Source organism: Labrus mixtus, chromosome 6, assembly GCF_963584025.1.
Source record: "Labrus mixtus chromosome 6, fLabMix1.1, whole genome shotgun sequence".
Lineage (NCBI taxonomy): Eukaryota > Metazoa > Chordata > Actinopteri > Labriformes > Labridae > Labrus > Labrus mixtus.
This window is the reverse complement of record NC_083617.1, coordinates 27,256,002-27,275,421: the sequence shown is the minus strand read 5'-3', so window position 1 is coordinate 27,275,421 and position 19,420 is coordinate 27,256,002. Positions and strand designations below refer to the sequence as shown.

The window sequence follows — 19,420 nt, the reverse complement described above, 5'->3', positions numbered from 1 at the left end:
CGTTCATTTTCAGTGGGCATAAATGTGGCTGAAACAGGTTCATCCCAAATGTTTCAACATTAACATTTTAATATAACATTATAGTCATTATGGCCTTTAGAAAAATGTTTTTTTGGGCAGGTGGGGTAGTGCACTATAGGCCCCTGTGGCGCGGCCTAAGCTTTTGTCCTTAATAGCATTTTTTTTCCCTTACATTACTTTTACTTTTATACTTGAAGTAGTTTTGAAACCAGTACTTTTACACTTTTACTTGAGTCAAAAGCTTGAGTTGATACTTCAAGTCTTTTTAAACCCTAGTACATATACCGCAGTAATGAATGTGAATACTTTTGACACCTCTGTGATTGACTGGTGACCAGTCCAGGGTGTACCCTGCCTCTCCACCAATGACAGTTGGGATCGGCTCAGGCCACCTGCGACCCCGAACAGGATAAGTGGATTAGGTAATGGATGGATAGATAACATACTGGGGGGTTAGAACATTTAACATTGGTCCCATAGATCACCCGCCCCACCAGCATAGCTGTACTGGTAACCTTGAATCCTTGCAGCACACCAAATCAAAATATATGCACTGACAGATTCAGGTTGTTACTTTTTGCTTCTGACAACATAAGAGATAGGAAAAGCAAACAGTTACATCACTCTCTGCAGAGCTACCAGATTCCATTTGAAAAATGTGTAAATTCTATCTTTAAGAACAATAGAGTTGCTGGTCTACTCTAGTTTTTGTGTTATTGTGTAACTTTAGAGTTAACATTGAAGTAAGACACAAGATGGCATACAAACTAACTGATTGAAGCAGTGGTAGACCAGCCACTCCTCGGTTTTGCAAGGTAAAATGATCCTTTTCTTCCAATGCAGTCTGGTAGCTTTGACGAGAGCAATGTTTAATCTATTTCTAGATTCTTAAAAAAAAAGCATCACCCCTTGAAAAAAAGGTCTTTCTCTGCTTGGATCCTTTACATCCGCTTCCTCCCTCCGTCAGCCTAACACGGTCACTACAGATGAATATTCAACATGAGTCTGGTTCTGCTTTAGGTTTCTGCCGGTTAGGAGGAAGTTTTTCCTTACCTAATGTTGTCAGGTTCTTGCTCATGTTTGATTTGAAATAAAATAACAAAGAGAATGTTCTAGACTTGCTCTTCTGTAAATTGTTTTTTGAGCTTCTGTTTTGATTTAGTGCTATACATAAATGGATTGATTGATAATTAGTTTAAAACTGCAGAGCCAGTTCTTTATTTACATGAAGCCGTTTTATTTAGTTGTTTTGAGCAGGTCGACGTTTGAAAGTCTCAGAGGTCCTTTAAAGATTTAGAACTGGAATCGATGATTTTGATGGCTTCTTCTTGGTGCTGTCCTTATCAGAGGGTAAAACCTGCCGTCAAAGTTCTCATAGTAAACAGAGAGGCGTCTGGATCCAGTGTAAAAGTCACACAGGAATTTCTTGAGCATCATGGCGATGTCAAAGTCTGGCAGCATCACCAGGACGGTGTCCCTGGTCATCTGGAGGGTAGATGCAACACATTGCAGAAATAAACAGCAGCATCTCAAAGTTCAAATACATCTCATCTCTTTGAGTTCAATTAATAAATACTGGTACACATTTCAAAGAAGGGCACAGATAAGTGAATAAGGCTTTGTTTCATTTTTCACACCCATCATTAGTCCCCATTTTTCAGTCTGGTCCCCCGTACTTTAGCTCACACACTCCCACTTTGACTTAAGAGTTCGTACCTCCACAATGGTGGAGCTCAGAGGGAGGAGGCCGAGCACCTTGTGCCTTTGATGGAAATCTCTGGGCAAGTTGCAAATACGAAGATACTCTGGCTGAAAAATGGAAAAGAGAAGTTTAATTCAAATCAAGGCAGCTTTAAATCCACATAGAGACTTCAAATCGTTTGAATACCTGGCTGTACGCAGGTGGATAAAGTCTGTGAGGTCTGTGATGTCTCCATGGTGGCATGGAATTAAAGTCATCTTCATGGAAAAATTCGGGTTTGCTGCAAGGGCTTTCTGATCCTTTATCTTGGACTTTTCTCTCCTTCTTTGGTGCTTGTCGACCCACAGTGAATGTTTTGTTGTCGATGAGTTCCATCGTGGCCATCAGAGCATCAGTAGCATCGGAATAAGTCACCAGGCCCCATGCATGTCCACATCCTCCTATTTTCTGAGATGTATGAAAATAAAACACATCCCCATCTTTATGAAAATGCTGACAACAGTGTGTGAAAATCAAACATTGAAAGAGTGGATTTTCAGAAGTGTAAGCTACCTGGACGCTTACGACACATCCAAAAGGCGAGGACACGTGGAGCAGATCTTCGGCGGTGAATTCAACGTCTGGGTACGGAAACAATTTGATCGTCTGTGACGGGAAAACATTGTTAATGATCATCGTTAAGACATAATGATCAGAGTGAAGTGAGTACACAAACTTACCTCTGAAGCAGACATCTTCCCCGAGTGTAATGATCTGTGTTTGTTTTATATTATAAAGTTAACAGTGTCCAGGTCTGTCCTGTATTTAGATCTGTGCACTTTACAAATCTCTGATATTAAACACCACAAAGTGCATTATTCCAGCATAAACACAATGAGTGTGTTTACATGCAACTACTTTGTAACCATGGTAATACAGGCTAGTGCCTGATGTAGAAAAAGAAAGACACCTGCATGTCTCAGAGTCATAAATGTCCATCCTATAGTCCAGCACCTAAAGAGCCTGAAGCTTTATGAACCACTGTAGGTGAGCTTTCTTTCTTCTGTTCAATTGAGTCGATACATTACAACAAACCAGAACAAAATAGGTTCTGTTCAAGGTTTCTGAGTAATTATCTGTTTCATTAGCAAGAACACTCTGCTCAAAAGATGCCACCAAGATACAGATTAAGACCGTTGAATTCTGGTTGATAACATTTGTTGTCGTCTCATTTTTGTGCATCAACCGGCTCCATCGCCCTGGAGTAGTTCAGCTGCTGGTCTGATACTGGATGTGAAAAATAAATATTTGAGCTTTTAAGAGAGTGTGTTGGTGATTTTGTTCAGTTTTAGATGTCTGTTTCATTGCACTGACTTCTAGTTGTAAACTTGAAGAAGTGGACCAACACAACGATGATGTCAGATGGGTTGTTCTTTTTGTACAGGCCTGCAGTGCAGTGTATACATGCTGTGATTGGTTGTTCACAGTACGAGACATGAGAGCTGCTGAGGAGTTCCCAGGAAAAGATGTGGTGAGCTGCTGCAGATTCATGTTTTATTTGAATCTTTACTGCCATCTAGTGGACAGATGGCTAATGTTGTTTTCATATGGAGTTAAAGGTCAAGTTGCAAAACACCAGCTGGACTAGAATGACGGATGGTTTAAATACTGTTTTATTGAGATCTTTAATAATAGTCTCATCCAGATGTTGCAACACCTGCATGTATTTATCACGCAGATGCTTTTATCCAACACTAGGGGGCAGTAAACCAACATACAGTATGTATATGTATTTATGAAGAGGTGCCTTAAAACTCTGTTTCATGTTTTAGTGCTTTATAAATCTGTGTCAGGGAACATGAACACAACAAATTAGAAAAATCACAAAGGACATTTAAAATAGATGAAGGGGGTAGTTTTATATTGTTCTCCCTGCAAAGAGGAGTGTAAAAAATAAAATGTCGACTACAATCCAATGGACTTCAAATGAACCACAAAATAAATCCTACCCACAGTCATCTGAACACATGCTGCATGAAAACACGCACACACACATTGAATAGGGCAAACTCACAACAGAGAACAAATTTCAAAATATTTTACATATTTGTCCAAGATTACAAAGAAAAAATCACCAGGATGTCAAATAACTGTTTTTTGATTACTTTATTGAATGATGTCTTTATTTCAAACCTTTAAAAAAAAAAGTAGTGTAGTTAAAAATATGTCGAAAACAAACAAAGGAGAAGAAAAGAGAAGTCAAAGAAAGGTCTGTATATATAATAAGAGACCAACAGATTTTATCAAACCGATTAACAGCATGAAGTATATCGATTAAAACATATAAACAGAAGCTGTCAACTAGCCTTTAGAGATGAGATGAACTCTAAGCAGTAAGAGGACATTATGATGCACTCAGACACATCATCAGTGATGTATCCTGGGGGTCACAGAGTGTTCCTCACCCTGGCAACCCAGCCGAGGACACTGACCTCATGTTAGACATACAACTCTTCAGTCACACTTCAGGTTTTAGACCTGCTGTAGGAACATAAAGGTTGAATTCTGAATGATTAGTTTAGAAATACGGATCAGCTTGTATAGAGGTCATTTTAACTAAACTTTGAACGTTGAACAAAACAGGTACTAAAACAGTCATATATGAAAGACAGTTGAAGTTTAAATGTAAATAAACTTTAAGATTCTTATGAAATTGTATATCACACTTCATTTAGTACACAGACTGTACTTTATGTTGCACAATACATGCTTTTTTAACCCAGTTAAAAACTAGATTGAAGCTACAGCCTAGGATTCAACTGTTTGTTTGTTTTTGTTTGTTTGTTTCGTAAACAGAGTTTTCATGGTTTAAATGTGGGTGGTTTACATTGTGTGTTATTTTTAACAGTCTATGGTTATACTTCATAACGTAGTTTGTATTTCGGTTCAACAGTTTAAATGGGTGCATGTCTGACGTTTCCCCAGCAGAGGGCGCTCCAGGATCGCATGTAAAATACTGTAAACGGATCAGCTGCAGAAGATGGCGCTGTTATTTGTTTTTACTAATTCCTGGCTAAAGAATGGACTCAAGTAAAATGTTTATCAAAAGGTAGTTATGTCACAAAGGTTCATTATAACATTATTATTATTATTATATTAGTTTTCTTATTAGTAGAATCAGCAGAAGTGTCAGCAGATTTTTTTTTACAATATGTTTGATGAGAACTTTTGTTATTGTCTGATTTGTCTGAACTTGTGCACACTTTCTCTGATGTTTTTCTATATTGTTGGACAACAGTAGTTAGAGCCAGCAGAGCAAATTAAACTTTTTTGATTTGAAGTTGATTGCCACATGGAGGTCAGCTCCCCTGTGTGGTGGAACGATAATGCATGCAAATGGACTACCATGGCCGAACCGGACAGAACGAGATTTAACCAGCCTGTGCCTCACTGAGTGGGGTTGCTTACCTCCAAACTTCACACGTGTGTAACAATAAATTCCAGCACTGCACTCACAGCTCAGCTCTGTTGACAGTGAGGATCTGAAGGCAGTTCAACCACATCTCTCTCTGAATGAAATTATTTTAATTTATTTCTTTAATTATAATAAACAAGTGCAACTTTATAAAGTGAACATAAAGCTGATGTTTCTGACTTCCTTGTGTCTTCATGTGCTCAATTCCTTGTTTGAAATGTGCTGTTGCGATTTCAGTTACTCTTAAAATTATTGTTATCACTATTATTAAGCCCCTCATCATCAGTGGTGTGAGGGTTGTTTTTTTCACCACTTTAACTTACTGCCACTACCTATAGCTGATGTTTTCTGATGTATTCCTCTGGACCATACTAAATGCAATACAGTGGTTAACATGTAAAACGCATGCTTAATTGTTTGGCAATTTCATATTGCATTCTGTATCACAAGTGTGGAAAACTGAGCACACAGTGCATACAAAGGAGCATAGTGTGCATCTTCATCTAAACTTCAGACACTGCTGTGTTCCTGAAAAGCCAGCCGACCAGTTTGTGTCCAGAGGTGTGCGTTTATTTTTCTTTCTAGGGGCAGAAGATTCTAGGAATACGTCGGGGTTGACGGCAAACAAAATGCATCCATAAACCAACACATCCAACAGGCTTTGACATTCTCTTTGTTAACAACAAAGGCTCAGATATTGGCCAACTGTCTGGGGTGTGAGGCTGATCCAAGGACAGTCACACTCCAACTGTGAACAGATATAATAACTTCCATCGTGGGTAGAGAGTGGATATACATCCAGGCATTTTATTTGACTCTGTTTCAATGAGTACATTTTCTCAGGATAATGATGCTGATGAGAAAAACCAGGATTGTTATCCCAAGTTAACTAGAAAAATAAATTGAAATCTCCAGAAAACGACCTAAATTTACTCATTATCACTGGAAAGGGGAGATTAAGCAAATAATGACGCAGGTCTACTTAGGAATTCTGTGTGAATCGTATGCACATTAAAAAAATGTTTCAAGTGATGTACTGTTATTTTAGGATATGACATGATGCTTTGCATTGTTGCATGCACTGGTAGTATAACAGCATATTATGCTTTAAGTAGATCAATTATAATGCATCATGAGTTTTGACAAATGTTCAACTTTATAACAAAATAAAAAAAGTAATACAAGGTTTTGTTGCAATGTCACACTTTCCTCAGCTTATGCATCAAAAAACATTGAAGGATACAGTGACGTTTGTTTATAAAATCAAGTCCAATAGAACAGAAAAACGAGTTTGCAGAAATGGCACTACTTCAAATAATATAAAGGATGTATATAAATGCTCTTCTGCACAGCAAAGACATGATACAGATGAGAGGAAGACAGTGTTGCTGGGTAAAGGCTCAAACGCCCTTCGAAAAAGCCTCCCTGAATGACTTTACTGGGTTGTGTACTGTCTCCACTACACACCAAATCCAGTATTTTTCCATCAAGTAGCGCGCTGGACCACGTGACCACAAAGGAGAAAAAAACGCTGTCATGTTTGCATCCTCAATTGACAGCGCTGCACGCCGTATATGGCTCTCAATTAGCAAAATAAACACAGTGCCCCTACATTTCGACTCTCTGCTGCTACTGACACTTTATTTTTTATACCGTCCACGGTCCACTTTGTTGCTGTTGCCCATAAGGGAGACAAATTCTCCTTCAAGTCGTTTTTCTAACCCCGTGCGTTCATGATCATGTAACCACTCCCACTCGTGGCTGGTGGAAAATTACCAGCTTACAAGCAACAGGCAAATGAATGGTACTAGAGGTCTATCACATCACTCAACCCGACAGTGTAACTGAATGACAGAGGCACCGTCCTTTAGGGATATATTACGTTTAAAAGAAGAGGAGCATACACACAGTCTAAGTGGATAAAAACGTAAACAGCCACGAGTTATAAGTCCCTTTTTGCACAGCAATGCTATATTGCATGAACATTAGTGATGGTAACTTGACCCTTAATAGAGGCTCTATACAGTGGTCGCTTACTTATTCTTTATTGTGAAAAGCGGAGTCATGTAGAAGTCCATTCTGCATGGGAGTCTGCTGCCCTCCTTTTCTCTCCGGGCGGAGTAGTCGCGTGGGCGCTTGAGCGAATTGAAATAAACTGACAGGTGAATTGTCCAATGAGACGCCAAGTAGGAAGTCTCCGCCACGGCCGCAGCCAATCACAGCGCAGAGTGGGCGTGACCCCAGTCCAAACTTTACGCGGCGCCATCGGCTGAAAACTAAACCGAGATGGAATCTCCCAGTCTGAACCGGTTTCAACCGGTTGAGAGTTAGTTGAGAGAGGAGAGGAGGCGCAGGCACACAACCTCTACACCGCCCCGCTGGAAAATTAATAACAGGAATTTATTAGTCAATCAAGGTTTACTTTGTTTCGTAAAATGTATCGGAGGGACATATTGCAGGGTTTTCCGTGATAGTAGTTTTGTAATCCACATCAGTGGTTCATACAGACATCACTCACTGCTGGAGCTGGAGATAGTCAACGCTGCAGAAATAAGAATCTTTTCTAATCACTACTCACTTTATCTTCTTGTAGCTTCTCTGGCAGACCTCTTTTCAGTCAGAGCCTCGGACTTTAGGTAGGTAACTGAAGTGAAGTGCAAACCTGCCTTGCTGTGTTTAACGTACCTAAACTTAACTTGTAGAGGCAATAAAATGCATAATGGTGTTGGTATTAAGTTGTGTTGTATGGGGTTTACGCTGCCTGTCATAGTTGTTCTTCAGCTAATTCAGAATATCATCAGTGGTGTATTCAAATAGCCTCCTGTCTGCTAGCTTAGTTTACCACTTTATACGGATTAGCTAACAAAAGTGCTACAACTTGACCAAACTAAAAGTCAAGCGAGGCTACAGCTCGTAACATGCGACAGTACAGATGAATAAGTGATTCAATCCGTGCCTCTCCCACCACAGCAGCATCCCTCCGGTGATGTGAGCGGATGTCAAAATGATGTTGCTAGGTGATTAGCGGTAGCCGACGTTAACTTTAATCTCTGCGTAATGTAAAGCGTTCGAAACCGTGTAACCGTGACGACACACCGTTGCCAGGCACCGCGAAGAGCAGCCGCGACACAATCCGTCAACTTCCAGAAACAGCGTCGTAAAAAAGGGGACACTGAGAGGGAGATTCATGTATGGGCACCCTCCGTCCCTGGTATCCTTTAGTGGGAGTGGTTGATGAAGCCCCACATGTGAACTGTTTGTGCGCCACAGTGCTAACAGCTAGCCTGAAGAACAGTGTTAAAGCCAGCTAATGTTAGCATGTGAGGTGTGTTGGTGCAGCGTGGTTTACATTGCAGACAATGCTAGTGACTGTCAACATAGGTGTAAGCTGCATCCATTATTGAGTGTTTTTAACCTCACACCCTGCGACTTGTGTGTTGGAGGAGTGATCCCGTCACTTGCAGATGTAAACAACGTGACGTCGCCTAGTATATCCGGCACGTGGCTCCGTTAACCGTCTTAATATGGTCACTTAAATATGTATTTGATTACTAGAAGACAGATGGCAGTAGTTTACTTTATACTGGTTCCTGCTTTTGCTTTTATGAATGATCTACTTACAGATCAATATTAACCCATTTTTGCAAAGAGATCGTGATGCAAGTTGGGTAAAGCCCTTTATTTCACAGAAGTTTTGTGACCATTTTGAAAGACAGAATTCAGTTGTATCTGCTGAATGCGCGGCTACTTACAAATCCTGACCCCTGGGGTAGACTTAAGTGCCTAAAAATGTCACCAAATTTTAGTGACAGAAGGGGAGCCAACACAACTCTCCGTTTCTTTTTCAATACTGTCAAACTTGTGACACATGAGCTTCTCAAAATGACATCTCTCTTGTGGGTCGAGGGGGACCTTTGTTTAGTGGTCAGCTGTTTGGAATTGTTTCTAAACACACAGTTCACATGACTTTGTCCCGTTGAATGTGTTCTGTGCACTCATGACCCCCTCCCTCTGCTGTCCTCCTTACAGAGCTCTATGCCAGCAATTATGACAATGTTAGCAGACCATGCAGCACAGCAGCTGCTGGACTTCAACCAGAAACTGGATATCAACCTGCTGGATAATGTGGTGAACTGTCTATACCATGGGGTTGGACCTCAGGTATGTTGTGACTCATATGCAAATGCTTTATTAACCATCCGGCACACATTACTTGTTATTTCACACCTGGCCAAAATACAGTGAATCAATTCTAAAATAAAGAATCTGTAAATATTTAAGTTCATGCTCTCCAACTTTAGACATTTAATTTGTATATCAATAAATTAAATTTAAACTGTCATTCATATATTGTGTCATTTATTTTTGTTAAACAGCAAAGAATGGCACAGGAAGTGTTGACACACTTAAAAGAGCACCCAGACGCCTGGACGAGAGTGGACACAATCCTTGAGTTCTCCCAGAACATGAACACCAAAGTAAGTTAGCTCCAGTCCAGAAAACATCAGTGGGAAGACTCTTGCATGTGCTTTGAGGAAGTGTTTGGTCAAAATTTGCAATACAAAAAAACAAAAAAGCAACACAGGGGTTTGCTAACCAGATGTTTCGAATGATTTGAAACAAACTATTCGGTGGATCTTTTTAATTGAAAGCAGTCTGTTGTTTTAGTGCGCGTGGACACAGCAGTTGCTTCTTCATCAATTCAGGACCTCTGTACTTCTATTGAATAAAATCAGTTGGGTATGAAACCACCAGGTAAATGATTGACAGATTTTCTGGTGGTGATCCTCTCAATTATTTTAGTTTATACCAATCTAATGAGATGTTAATATTTATTGTAACAGTTTGGCTTGTTATCAGGACTTAGTAGGGTTACTGGTCTGAATTGTACATCATGAGCCATTTTCTTTAACACTTGTCAAGTGAGACAGGAACAATCCAAGACATTACATAGTAATAAATAAATACAAGGATAAAATAAAACACTGCTTCAGAGCAAAGAGCTGGAGAAGCATGAGCTCTGATAAGTTATTGTATTTAATGTATCTGTATCTGTCCAGCTGATATAAACAGTCACACAGATGGAGAGATTTGCCAATAGTTTAATTTAACACACATCCTTAATTTTCCAATGTACAACATGAATCAAAATATATAAACCATAATTACCAGTGGCTAGTTTCAGCTGGTATTTGCACTTTTCAGATTTGGTTCGTCTACAGATACGTGTACATTTTGCCCCGCCTGTGCACTGATACAGCTGATGATACAGCAAACTGCCTGTGAACAGTGATTCCAGTGATTTTGCATTCAGAGATTGACAATTTTAATAACAACCCCTCAAAAAACTTTAATGCTTGGATAATAAAACCTTGTCTGATGTCCAGAAGTTGAATTGAATGCATGTGCTCGGAAAATTATAAACCTTGATGCACTCAGAACTTCCTCAAAGCACGCACCTTGACATTGCCTTGTTTTTCTTTTTTGGCTTGCCTGTAAGATTGCTTTTAATACTGACGTTCATGACTAATGTCTAAGTTGCTGTATCAACAGTGCTTTTTTCTAGTGTTTAAAATGTTAAGTCTTCCAAAAAGAGCATTAGAGGAAAAGAGGGAACACAAGGTAAACACCTCTTGGATTCTGCTTTTATCTTGTTTCATTGGTTAAAAAGGTGCATCATTTTAAGGCACTTTGAGCTTTTTCTTAGTTATTGCAGTGCTTCTGATATATGAACAATGTCATGAATTCAAGTTGTGACTATTTGATATTAATCACAATGTTCCATTATGTTTATGGCTTGTATTAGGAAGAAAAGGGGTGTGTCATCCTGTGCATCATGACACAGCTAGGCTTTGACGGCAGGCCTCCACAAGGTCTACCCTTTTTAAATTCCCTTTGACTGAATTCTGTTCATCCGTTTCTATTGCATCTGTTTCATTGGACAGAGGGAGGGTGCAGGCTGCAGTCAGTAGGATCCATTATAGAGAGACAATCTGTTGAGGGCTTAATTTCACCTGTAGGGATCATGGCTCTGTTCCCGTCCCACCCTTCTCTCCTTTTTTACAGTGCATCCTCTCCCTTCTCTCCCCTCTGTTCCCCTCAGTCCTTCAGCCAAGACCCTCTAATGATGTGAATTTGCCAGCTTAAAAGTTGCAAAGCATTTGGCACTTCTCTCTTCTTACCTCTTGTGGTGGTTTTGTGACATTGTGGCAGTTAAAGGTGAAACAAAACCTGCCAGAAATGTGTGCAGCACTAGTGACACCTGTCAGTGAGTGTGCTGTTGAGGAGATTTCACCTTTAATCTTCCAGCGTCCCATTGTCTGTAGCACATTGTTAATCCTGCTTTAATAACATCTTTTACTACATGCCATTCTTAATTTATTTTTTATACTCTTCAATTGATGATCCCTACAGTTGAAACAGTCAGTTGAAGTAACATTAGATGAAAAACAAAACTAATAAACAGTTTGTTTTTTTAATTTGTTTTTTCTCTTCATGCTTCACTATTCAGCAATCTGAAATGAATATAAGGCATAACCTGTGGTTGGTCTTGCTGTTCCTTATGACACACCAGTTAAAGGGATCTGATTCAAGCCCAACTTGGATTTGAACAATAATCTATGTTTTGGTGTCAGAAAAGTCGCTCACATGTTTAAGGGTTGGGTATCGATGACTTTTTATGGGATCGGATTTGTATGTCAAATCTGTTTTTTACTTGGGGCCTGTTCAGATTCTTTGCATTCTGTTTGACTTCCAAAACAGACAAACTAAAAGATGTTAACAGATTTAAGGATTACTTGTCACTAGCTAACATTAGCTGGCAAAAAGCTTTTCTTAATATTGTTTGTTTTACATGGTTAGTATTTATACATTTTGCCACTGTGGGATTGAGCCTGATTTATACCTCTGCCGTGCCATTTCCCAAAGCGGCTACCTGGCAGTATACTGTAGTCCGTGCTTGCCGCTCTCCGGCAGCGCAGCGCTGCCACTCAATGCTCCAAGTGCTGTGGTCCGTCTCTGGAGCGTGCCAGCAGTGCCACTACGCTCTGCTCCGTTTCAAATATGCGTTAAGTCTATTTTTCGGCGGAGCCGTTGCAAGCATGCGTCAAGCTGGACGGAAAAGATCTACGTAGAAAGGAAGTCAGACAAGAAAACGCACAGAGCATCAGGTCAACTTCAAAATAAAACACTATAACCAGACTCAGGATTGTATTTTCCATCACTTAATCAACACAAAGTCAAAACAGGTACAGAATAAACAGTAAATCAACCTCACTTAGGGTCCACGCCGTCTGATGGAGCAAAGCAGCGCCACGGACTGTGGAAAATGGCAGTTAGACCTGCGTGTATCTCCCTAGTTAGTCAGCACAAGTTGTTTCCACATAGATCAAACAGCTGACTCCCCTTGCTTACACTGAAATTTCAGAGGACATTTTGCTAGTTTGTAGCTAGCTGCTAAAACTTCTGAGCTTTCAAGCTCAAAGTCAAAGCATGATTGCTAGTCCCATTATCTTGGCTTATTTTGCATGCATACTTTCTTGATTTCAGTAACATCATTAAAAATAAACTTCAACTATAATTTGCACAATCTTGAACTAATCCAATGAGTTGCTGTAGTCATTGTCTTAAAAAACACAAAGTTGCTGGAAAATCTGATCCGATGTGACCGTGCAGCTGTCACACCCCTGCTGTTTCTGCTTTGTTATAATTCTAAAAATACCATCTTTTTTTTAAACAATCCACGCTGATGAGTACATGCATCAGGCAGACTACATTTATGTGTTGACTCTTTCACAACTGATGCTGAAGACTAAATATCTGTCAATTTGTACTACGATTTTAGGAGCTGGTAACAAAAATCTAATTGCATTTTTCTTAAAAACTTTACAGTTCAAATGTACTGGAGCCAGTTCAGTTTTAAAAAACACAGTTCTCGATGCCCAACCTTATAACCTGTAGTGACTGTAGCATCAGTGAAAGTACATAAACATAGAAGTTCTCCAGAGCATTAGACCGACCCTCAGAGCAATCAGAGACAAAGCTGGTTAATGGATTGTTGTCTTTTTTTCTGCCGTCTTTTGCTGTCTGGTGTGATGCTGGGAGAAACAGCAGGACTTCTGCAGAGTTTAAGCTTAATGCTGCTTTTAGAGATCTAAAAAAAATACAAATAAATGCTCTGCAAAGCTATTACAAAATCTGCATGAAAAATGTGGTACAGTTGAATCCAATTTTTAGAAATGCAAGTTGAAACAAGTTGGCCGACTTCATACTGTTTTTGGTGCCTATTAAAATTACACAATGCTTGTAGTTGTGTGTCTGTGAAAGCTCTGTGCTAATGCTTTTCTCTCCTTGCATGTTACAGTACTATGCTCTTCAGATTCTGGAAACGGTTATCAAAACAAGATGGAAGATTCTCCCCAGGAATCAGTGTGAAGGTAAAACTACATTTTGTGGTGTAATTCACAGACAAATCTGTTTGTGTAAGTGCCTTTTAAAGTGTTGTGACGTGCGGTTGCCAAGTCGAGAAGCGTTCCCCCACTAGGCATGCTGGTTTGTTTTCTGCACGACTGGCTCGCGCTGGCCGCTGCAAGCTGCAAGCCAGGTTGTGCTTTGGACTGTGGCAGCTGTTTCAGAGAGGAAACGGCCAGAACAGGCCGGCACTGATTGAAAAAGCTTTGTGAAGAAGTCGAGGAACTTTGGTTAAAGTTATTACTGCGCTTGTTTAGATTTCTTGTCTGGAATTTTAATGTGATGGTAACTTTTCTTAAGGACTCTGATGGAGTGTGTGTTTGTTTGTAGGACAATGCCAGTGTTTGTTTCAGAGCATTAATCTTATTGTACACATAGGGGAAAAGGGAACAGGTTACTGGCACTACATAATACTGTTGCCTTATTCTTACAATGACCACTAGGAGTCACAGCATTTTGATGTCTTACACATAGGGGATTTACATTTCTCTTTTTAGTATATTATTCAGTGCAGTCATTGTACTGTACATGCTTGACTTTTGCTGCTTTAACATATATCAACATTTCCCTGTCTTTATTCCCAGGCAGATACTTCTTTAAGCTCCACTTCTGTTGGTGTTTCCTGCTGTTTTTCAAGTCATTTAAGATTTTGCATATTGCCGTTCTCATATAAACAAATCAAAATGAAGTGAGAGACATTTACAGATCTGAGTTGGATTCTTGATGCTTTTGGCTCCTGGTTTAAAAAAACTGACCCTGCTGTGCATTTTTAAATACTGTAAATATCTCTGTTTTTAACTTTTTGCTATTTTTATGGATTCTACTCCTCTCTTTTTTTTTAGCTGTTGCAACAACCAAATTTCCCCCTCTCAGATCTCCAGGTATTGGTGCTGACTGGAGGACACAATCTCACTCTCACTTCTGTCCCGCTTCGTGACGATTATGAAATGATTATGAAATGTAATGAATTATTAGGGATTCACCGATGCATCGGTTTAACATCGGTGTTAGCTAATATCCCTGTTGACAGACACCGGCCCATCTGCAAAAATGTGGCATGAACCGATGTCAGGAGCCGATATTTATCTGTTCTGTCATATGAACTTAATGCTGGTCTCTAGAACGCCTAACTACTCATTCAGAGAAGAGGTTTTTTATTGGGAAGAGGAAGTCTTCTGTTGGACAAACAGAAACAAGTTTTGTTCAATTGGCAAAGCTAGTGCCGGGCCACCAGCCTATCCTTCAACCAACCATTGTGTCTGAGTGTGAGTCAGACACCGCGGGAACACAATTTTAGAAATGAGAAAATAAACTTTTTTTTTCAGACAAAACAAAAGACATTTTCGGAGATGCTCGGCTCTCATTGACTATCTTGACTGTCTGTAAGAACTTGTGGGAGATTGTGACTTTTACTGAACAGACCCAAGGTTTACCCTGCAGACCCTGTTAGGTGGCAGCTGCAGCACAGATCAATGTCTTTACAAACTGACTTTGCTACAGTATGAAAAATGAAAGACAGCATCGTGTTGTTGTTTTTTTCAAACCCTGAATACAGGGATAAGATTGAACTAGTTATGAGCCAGAGGATTGAGGCCAGTTACTGAGTAATGTGCTTCAGGCAAATCTTCATGTCAGGATATGTTTGCTTGGATATTTACATATTATTTTTCTTTTTTGTATTTGCAGGTATCAAAAAGTATGTTGTTGGTCTAATTATCAAGACTTCATCAGATGCAACAAATGTGGAGGTGAGAAAACTTTAATTACATTTTTGTGATAATTGAAAGGTGGCCTACGTGCAGGAGTGGTTTTTAATATCATTAGAGTAAAAAGAAAATCAGTCAGTTACAGCTTTATTCAGCCATACCTGCAGAGTAGGTTTTATTTTGTTTCGTTGGTTATGTGACATTAGAGCAAAATGTAAACAGGCATTACTCCTAGCCAATCTCAGAAAGACCTCAGTAATTCTGGTAACCATAGTGCTGCGTCGTCCAGACTGAGGTGATGACTGCGGCTGATTTTCAAAGTGTTTTCAGACGACTTGACTGAACTCTAACCACAGGGTTTAGTTGTTACGATTGTGTTTAACTGAAGTCTCTTTCAAAGAAGTAACAGGTAGCACAGCCGTCCAGTACTATTAATTTTTCATGAATGTTGAATAAATTTAACTCCCTGCGGGATTAGCAGCTTTCAAAAAGTCTGTTTGGTTTTACATTCATGTAAAACATATACAATGCATTTATATCATGGAAGGGAAGAAGTCTTGTTGCTAGTGTGTGAAGAAGGGGTTACACAGCCAAACTTAAGTTATACGTTTGAGTTCATGTTCATTAGCTGTTGTATTTCTGTAAGGGATGTAAAACAAGTAGGGCTGTCAAACGATTACAGTTTTTAATCCCCATTCATCGCTAAATTCCAATACATGTTTGAAATTCCATTATATAACATTTAAAAAGTAATTGTATGCTTTTATTTTGAAATGTTGTACTGTCCTAAACTGAGATTACGTTACTTTTTGCCTGAATTCAACTCTGCTTTTATTTTGAAATAAAGAAAGGACCTTCTGTTAGATCAAAGGTTACGACATTAACGGGAAACATCTAACAGCTCAAAGGAACGGTGAACATTGAAATGTGTGATGTCATAAGGTGGATATTACTTTGGACTCGTCAGCTGAGCTGTCTGAGAGTTTGTTAAAGTGAAATGAGACATTCAAATTTTACATAACTGTGACTACAGGGAGACACTGAGGGCGACTATCTACGGCGAGCCTAAAGGGACAAAATAGCCTGTTGAATTGCAGTTGAAGAAAATTAATTTCAGGCCATAATTAATAGCGATGAACAAGTTAATGCCGACAGCCCTAAAATACCGGTACATGTTGTGGGCTGACATTAACTTATTTGATCACTTCTATTTAACTTTCACTGCAGTACATAAAAGATGCTTGAGAATAAAAAGAGTCAGTCTGTTTTACCAGTACAGTTACAGAGAAAGACAACAGGATGTTATTTTACAGTTTATGTCCTGCAGGTGTTCAGAAAGGTCTGGAATAATAAATCATCCTTGTTCAGTGCATTAAAGCCTTTCTCCCCGTCATCATGTGTGAACAAACTACTACTCATACTCTTCTTTTAAAAAAATTATTAATGTTATATTATCTAAAAGGCTATGGGGTTTGGCCTGGAGAAGCAGGGACCTATTAGTTATCTGTTGTGTCTGAAAGCATCTGTAGTGTGCACAAGGTCTAAAATGATTATTGAATAAAAATCACGACTGTCTGTGCAGTTTAAGTTTCACTTTTGTTTCTTCAGACAATGAAACTTGGTAAAGTTAATTTGAAACAAAAGTGCTGAACAGTTTATAAGCAGTTTAAATGTTTGAAGCCAACGTGTAATCTTTAACCAGAACTTAGCTTAGGATAGAGGTCAGGCCGGGTCTATTTTTCACTACCTGTCGGCTGATAATATTTGATAACCGATTTTGTACTCCAGCTTTATTTCTGCCATACCTTTTAAATATATCATTTTAAACACAATCACAGTGATTAAGATGATCAAACTCACCAGACTGCTCTTGAATAGTAACTGAAGTATGTTTTATACTCGGGGACATGGATTTTATAACTGGCGGGTTATCCAGAAAATCTCTCCTTTATTCAGAAAACAAATGTCAAGCAACACTTCAAACATAATTTGCCGTATAATCATAAACTTCTAATTCCCACAAAAACAATGAATGTCAAACTTTTTGTTTCTTGAACTGTTATTCTGTTTGTGACATCTCACCCTGTAATTATTTTAACATGTGTGACGATGACCCAACAAATACTTAAAAAGAAAAGCACTAAACTGACAAGAGGCTTGTGTTGTGACGTCCATTAATCAATCCCTTGTTTGTTTTTGCTTTGTAGAAAGAGAAGGTGTACATTGGGAAGTTGAACATGATCCTGGTTCAGGTAAGACTTTATTACTAATGACAGAGCAAAGCATAATGGTATCAAATTAACCATTTCATGACCACTCCCTGAAGCTCGGCTGTTATAGGATGAAAGAACGGTGAAGACATTTTTTATTCATCTTAAAACTTTTCTTTTTTTTGCAACAACTCTGAGAGTTGAAGCTTGAGGAACAGCAAACTTTTAGTGCAAACAAGAGACCCAAATCACTCCAGTACTTATAGCGCTTTTAAATATGGCTTCAGGCAGACCTCCATTATCTGTGAACTGTGAGTTAGAGTTTGAAGTGGTCTTTGTTTTTGTTGTTGTTTTGGTTGTAATGCCTCAATCATGTCTGAGATATCAATATGAAGGCCGATCACTATTCTACATCGTTGTGGTTGCCTGGCTGTTAGAAGCACCTCATTGTCCTCTGCTGAAACACTGGAATGTTTTTCTAACACCACAGCGTTGCATGTGAGTGAATGTGGAGAGGCACAAAGAAGTGGGAGCAAACAGTTTCAATGAAGTTATCCACACTGACAGCAAGAGAGCACACGGGAGCAGGAAACAGCGTTGTAGCCAAACACTCACACCCCACTCATAAATCCTTAACACAGAGTACACTACGCAAGAACATAATATTCACAATGATTTCTGAGGTCCTACTGGAGACTCAAATCATCCACTTAGAAGAGGAAAACGAGCAACTCCTCCTCTGCGTTCTGAATCTAAAATAACATTTCTTAATGGAGTCTAGTCGATGTTAAGAGTAGTACGTAACAAAGAGTAGTACGTAAAGATTGTTTCTGAATTAAAAAGAAGCATTGACTCTTGGATTTAATGTTATGTCAGATGCTTCCAATACATTTCAGCATGTGAGACCCCCAAACATGGACCCAGGTTTAAGAATACCAGAAGTACAACCACCTTGAGAATAAGACCTTTTGATCGCTCACATAACCTTCTTTAGAGCCTGATACTTTGTTGACAAAAAAAGTAAATTCACGTCACAAAGCATATGGAAGTTGACCGCTGCCTTATTTATTTATAAGATATATTTTGAGCCTTTTTGCCTTTATTAGATAGAACAGCTGAAGAGAGACAGGAATCGTTTGAAGGATGACAGGCAGCAAGGGTCTGATGTCGGATTCGAACCGACGGCCGCTGAGGACTATAGCATCCACACCTGAGGGGCACAGCTTAACCGCTAGGCCATCCAGTCCTCTACCACTGCCTTATTCAGTTAGTTTTTCTGTGATTCTGCCGGCTGAGGCAATCTATTGGAGACTTATATTTATTTATTTATTTATTTTTGACCATTAGTCATCTAGAGTCCAAAATGTGAAAATATGTCCATCATTTAAAAATACAGATTTCCCCTCCAAGCAAAATACAACATAATGACTCACTGTCTGTTGCTGGACAGTCAGCGTGGTCGCTCAGTTTCTCACAAGCTAACTCGTCTCAGTGGTTACTGACTGTTTAGGCAGATAACTAAAATTTATCTGAGGTAGATGATTGTCAATGAAGGAGGTGAAGCGTTCTGCCTCTGGAGGAAATGTAAATGTAATGTAAGTTCAAGCACTGAAGAAGAACTGGACTCTTTCAAACTGTTCTGTGTAGTTTCAGTGAGGACTTATGTGCAGGGCAATCTAATAGTGAATAATCTTTTTGCAGCATTAAATTCCTCTGAATGTCAGACGTGTGTGAAACACAGCAGCATACAGTGCACATCACAAAACAGATGAACATGACACTCTTTGGATGACAATTTTGTTTGCTTCGTTGCTCCCCTCATCTTTTGTAGTGATGCTTCTTAACCTGAAGATGTCAC

At 39.3% G+C, this 19,420-nt stretch overlaps 1 protein-coding gene across 2 annotated transcripts in view; it reads left to right on the top strand.

Moving 5' to 3' along the window:
* Positions 1-7,478: 7,478 nt before the first annotated feature.
* xpo1b (exportin 1 (CRM1 homolog, yeast) b) overlaps positions 7,479-19,420 on the top strand; it is a 33,035-nt gene continuing 21,093 nt past the window's right edge. Inside the window, exons 1-6 of one of the 2 annotated variants that reach the window (XM_061040750.1) lie at positions 7,479-7,813; positions 9,207-9,338; positions 9,554-9,655; positions 13,540-13,612; positions 15,333-15,394; positions 17,560-17,604. In XM_061040750.1, the coding sequence (XP_060896733.1) occupies positions 9,213-9,338; positions 9,554-9,655; positions 13,540-13,612; positions 15,333-15,394; positions 17,560-17,604 (408 nt within the window). In that variant the 5' untranslated portion in view covers positions 7,479-7,813; positions 9,207-9,212. The remainder of the gene's footprint in view (positions 7,814-9,206; positions 9,339-9,553; positions 9,656-13,539; positions 13,613-15,332; positions 15,395-17,559; positions 17,605-19,420) is intronic. The other variant, XM_061040751.1, reaches the window with a different exon arrangement.